Source organism: Haliaeetus leucocephalus, unplaced genomic scaffold, assembly GCF_000737465.1.
Source record: "Haliaeetus leucocephalus isolate CR32 unplaced genomic scaffold, Haliaeetus_leucocephalus-4.0 Scaffold306, whole genome shotgun sequence".
In the NCBI taxonomy this organism is placed as follows: domain Eukaryota; kingdom Metazoa; phylum Chordata; class Aves; order Accipitriformes; family Accipitridae; genus Haliaeetus; species Haliaeetus leucocephalus.
In genome coordinates, this window is record NW_010972742.1 from 10,468,290 (window position 1) to 10,473,232 (window position 4,943).

General features: G+C 47.2%; 1 protein-coding gene across 2 annotated transcripts; it reads right to left on the reverse strand.

The window, feature by feature from the left end:
• Positions 1-2,386: 2,386 nt before the first annotated feature.
• POLE3 (polymerase (DNA directed), epsilon 3, accessory subunit) lies at positions 2,387-4,897 on the reverse strand. 2 transcript variants are annotated; one of them, XM_010571078.1, is made up of 4 exons: positions 4,823-4,897; positions 3,978-4,063; positions 3,104-3,222; positions 2,387-2,608 (listed from the first exon to the last, which is right to left on the reverse strand). In XM_010571078.1, exons 1-4 carry the CDS (start codon positions 4,886-4,888, stop codon positions 2,448-2,450), a joined length of 432 nt encoding a protein of 143 aa, XP_010569380.1. In that variant the 5' UTR covers positions 4,889-4,897; the 3' UTR covers positions 2,387-2,447. The 2 variants fall into 2 exon arrangements, with proteins under 2 accessions (XP_010569380.1, XP_010569379.1); XM_010571077.1 differs by lacking the exon at positions 2,387-2,608 and having other exon boundaries at positions 2,659-3,222; positions 4,823-4,896.
• Positions 4,898-4,943: the final 46 nt, after the last annotated feature.

Below are 4,943 nucleotides of genomic sequence, written 5' to 3' on the forward strand. Positions count from 1 at the left end.
GGTTTTGGGGTGCTGGGGGGCATGGAACAGGGTTTCAGGGTGCTGGGGGCGTCCAGAATAGGGTTTTGGGGTATTAGCAGGGCCCAGAGCAGGGCTTCGGGGTGCTGTGGGGGCTTGCCAGGCCAAAGGAGGCTGGAGCCACACTGCAGGCCTGGCAGCACACATGCACATATGCAGGACAAGCTATTTTCTCCATCTCATTGGAGCATGGGAGATGCACGGATCATGTTTATTAGTCTTCAGAAAGATCAGTCAAATTATAAAGCATTTTTCCCAAAAAGGGGCTTACTCTAATAGGTACTTTCTCATGGTGGCCTGTAGCTCCCACAGGATAACATCGTTTCCTTAGCCTGCTGCAGCACATAGACACCAACCCAGTATCTCTCCTCTCTTTCCCCCCAGCCTGGCACCTCTCACTGGGAGCAAGGGTGAGCTGAAGGCTCCTTCCACCAGGTATACAAACACCAGCACCCAAACCTGAGTTCACAGATAACTGGAAATCTCTCTTCCGAGCCTCCATGCTTCCCTTGCTCCTCTCAAAGGCGAGTTTGCAGCAGTCTTCATCCCCCCTTTGCTGTCAGCTTCTCCCTAAACAATTTCATAGTGAGTTTGCTTCTGGCTTCACTGCACGCTCAGATGCGTGCTTATGCAATCACAACCAGCTCATTTTATTACTGACAGAAATAAGAGACTCCACTTCTGTAAAAAATCTGGCTTTTATTTAGATATTGTTCCCTTCCAGAATATACAACCCAGATACGTACTAGAAGAGGAAAAAAGAAAAGAAGAAAAAGAGCTAGAAGGAAGGCCTTTTTTGTTATTGGAGATCTTGGGAAGACATCAACTCAGTCTTTTCATCTGTTACTGACTGCATGCCAGTAGAAACTAAAGAGCAGAAAATCTTTGTTGATTCAGGTCTTTTCAGGAGCCGGGCTTCTGTGTGTGAGAAGCCATTGTGCCATGAAAGCATAAAGGCAGGGTTGCTCTTGTAGGCAGCTAGCTCTGCATCAATTTTTTTGTGAAAGGGCATACTATTCCTCACAAGTGCTATTTTAAAACTGCACATCAGCAAAACTTGTAGGTTTTACTTCAATGTACCTAAAACTTTCCTCCAGTTTCCTTCACCTCAGTTAAGTTCAAGTATCAGGTTTTTTAGTCTTCAAAAAGATTGGTCAAATAAAAAAGCATTTTTCCCAAAAAGGAGCTTATTCTAATAGATACTTTCTCAGAGAAGAGAAAGGCATCAAAGCTAAGAATTCAAGTATAAAAGAGCAAACCTATATGGGTACTAGGAATACAAACAGCTTGTTTCAACCCATCTTTCTTGAAGGACCTATTTCAAAAACCACAGGCCTGAGGCTGGCCCTCCTAGGTGGAGCATCCCGTCCTCACTGCCTTCCTGGAGCCCATCACACTGGGAGGCTAGCCGCATCTCTGGAATGACTGTCGAAGGCTAAAGATGGATCTTGGATGTCATTAGTCCATTGCAGTTGGGAAAAGGAAAAAAAAAAACAAAAAGATCCACCACTCTGTTCTACCACATTTAAACTTGCTGCAGTCACCAACCTGTCTGCAGGAACTGCAGCTCTGCAAAGGAGGGAAAGGAGGTGAGACCATCAGATCCACCGGTGCCCATTGCTGACCTGCAACAAACATACCACTTGATACAGCCACCTTTTTTCATCCCCAATGCACATTGTAGCCGTTCATTTTGCTTCCAATTTTTAATAAAATTCCTCTTGGTCTCCCAGGGCTTTAAAGACACAAAACAAGCACTTTTGGTATTTAGTTTACACTGTAAGTGCTGTGAAGTTTTTTTGATTCAGGTTGATTTGGGCAAGAGTCAGCCGAATGGACTACTGGTCCTTGTACAGTTGTACTGTATTGCTGCATAAGACTCGTAAGGTTGAAAGACACAGTATCACTGTCACAGTTACAGCAGGAAGAGAAGGCACAGCCAGAATGCAAGAAAATGAAGGAAAAACACAAGTCACTTGGATAAAAAGCTTCAATGTTCAGCTTCCAAGCCTCCTGACATCATCATGTAGATTCTAAGCCCCAAAGGGTTAATGATCTGTTTGATTCCACCCCTGACTTAACAAGCTTATTCAACAGTCTCTCAAGTTCTGGCCAGCTGCTCTACTGACCATCTGACATTTCTTTTCTCCTCTGTTTCAGAGCCAACTCAGCATAAAAAGCCCAGTCCCATTACTGTCTGTTCAGGACCTGGGGAGGGTGCAAAGCTCCCTGTGCACAGGGAGTAGTCCTTCCATGAGAAAAGCTTTTGCAGAAGTCCTTTATGTACAAGTTAAAGCCAAAAAGGGACGGGCTGCAGAGGAACAGTACAAAGCTCTACTGGAAACAAGAGGGGACACAGCAAGGTTGATTTACAGCATTTATATCCCTCTGAACAAAACCCAGCCCCTGCACACATCTCGTCAGCAAGCTCAGTTGTCCACCTCTTCCTCATCATTTTGCTCTTCTTCCTCCATCCTTTCATCATCGTCATCATTCTCTTCCTCTCGGCTCTTATCTTGCTCCTCTGAGTCTGCCTTCTTGTCTTTATCCTTCCTTGCTTCTTTCTTTCCTTTCTGTTCACGCCTGTAAACTAAAAAAGAAAAAGAGAGAACACTGAAAAATTGCAAGCCAGTGTTTCCATGGCATGAACTGCACAGGAGCTGAAGTCCAACATCCACTTGCTCTCCAGGCTTACAAGGGGAGCAGTGAACTCATAGCAGCAACTCACCCTATTATTTGAGCTGTGCTGACCAGCTCCATAGGAAATCAGGTTAAGTTTCAGCAGAAAAATGCTGAAAAGGACGCAGGAGTTCACATTTACAGGCAGCACCTAAGACTTTCCTTAGATAAACATAATAGGGGAGTCATAGCAGATGAGACTTTCCCAATCCTCATCAGTTGTGAAATAATGTTATCCCAGTCCTGTTAAGGTGCACATTATTTATTCCCCAGGCAAACTGCAGTGTAGGATGCTGGGCAAAGAGAAGAGAAACAAGACAGGCAAGTAAGTGTTGCTTGTCCAGTGTTCGAGGAAAACAGGACTTGGTGGTAATTAGACTCCCTCGACATGAACTGAGGACGATACCTTCCAGTGATTCTTTCAAAGGGGCTACAAATCGCTGAAATTCCATTTCCTCCATGGCAGAGAGAACATCGCTGGCATTCAGCGTTTTCCTCTTCCCCTTCATGGCAAAGTTATTTGCACTAGTCAAAAACAAGAAGGAAAACAGAGGTAATTGGTACTGGTATCAATTTAGTCTTGTTTATTAAAGTCACAAGCAACTTCAAAAAAAAAAAAAGCCATCTCCTAAACATTTGGGTTTTTTTTAAATCACTTACTAATAGTTTAAGATACCTTCTTGTTTACATTGGCTGTTTGTGCTTTCATCTAGTTGCACTGCTTTCCCACAACATTAGTTTTCTGCTTGCATGGACCTTTTCTACAACCAGGGGGAAGGAGAAAGTCTGAACATTAGCTGTAAGGTGACAATTCCACAAAGCCATGCGAGTACTTAACACCAGAGAAGTGACTGCCTGCACAGCATATTCTGAGCCACCCCAAAGACATTATTGTGTCCTCTGTGGCCAGCTCCTAGGCTGACTAGTTTGGCTCACACTTGCCCTAACGCTGCTATGTGGTAAGTAGCCTGGAAAGCGAACAAAGGGCTCTTGCCTTTGCCAGGAAAAGCCATGCAGCCATATTCTAAGGCTAATGGCAGTTTGGGACCCCTCTTGTCCCTGGTGGGGTTAGAGCATCTCTGTGTAGAGAGCCAAGCTGCTTTCCCCACAGGTGTTAAGGGCAGTCCAAACCCAACGGCTGCAGTCTGGCAGACTGGGCTACACTAAAGATCATTTTATGTATATAAACAGACAATACCGAAACAAATACTCCAGGACAGCCAGCAGAGAGGTGAATTATAAATCAACTGCACTGGTTATCCAATGTAACAAATTCTTACCATGATGTTGCATAAAGCACAAACACACTTGCCGCTCGAGATATTGCACTCCGAGCTTCTTTGGAAATATTTACTCCATCAGGAAGCTGAAAAAAAAAATGCAAGTTTTATCAGCAGCTTCTATAAATGACTTAAACTTACGTGTCAGTTCTGTTAAGGCATTCAGAGAGCTCAGCACAGCTGGACACTAAAGGTTGATCTCAGATGCTATCACAGAAACTTTGATGTCAGCTGAAAGCCAACTGCAATTTGGCTGCCTTCTCTTAAATGCAACAAGCTACACAGAAGCAAAATACCTTCTGCATCAGCGGCGGGTCCGGCCACGCTCTCTGGGGCCATTCACCCGATGACTACCAACCTCCTGACACAGACCAGTCACTCTGCCGTATCCAGATCCATTCAGCAACGTCTCACAGCTCAAGACCAAACATATCATTAAGTCAACGACTGGGAATTATTCTAGATTTTCATACAGACAGCGAATCGCTTCTGCTCTGACGTCATTTGGTTCGCCGAGTCCCGCTGCGAGAGCTCCCCTGCCTTTGAACTTCTACTTTCGGACATTACGCGGTCGCGACTGGGGGGTTTTGGGGCCCGGACCCTCCCTCGGGCCCGGGGCCCTCACCGAGAGCCCATCTCCCCGCAGGAGCCCTCGGGGACACAGCGCGGGCAGCGGCCGGCTGCGCCGCGCTCCCCAGGGCGGCTCCTCCCGGGGCCCGGGCACGTTTCGGGCAGCAAAACCGCGGAGCCACGAACCCTCTGCGGGGGCTGCCCGGGGAAAGCCGGCTCGCCCTCCCGCCCCCCGCCGCGGCGGGAGGCCCCCCTCCCCCGGGACCGGCACCCACCGCCTCCTTGATGATGCGGGTGATGACGGCGTTGGGCAGGTTCAAGTCCTCCGGTCTCTCCGCCATCCTGGGCCTCCAGCAAGGCAAACGGGGCGGCACCGGGCCCGGGCGGCGATAGGGG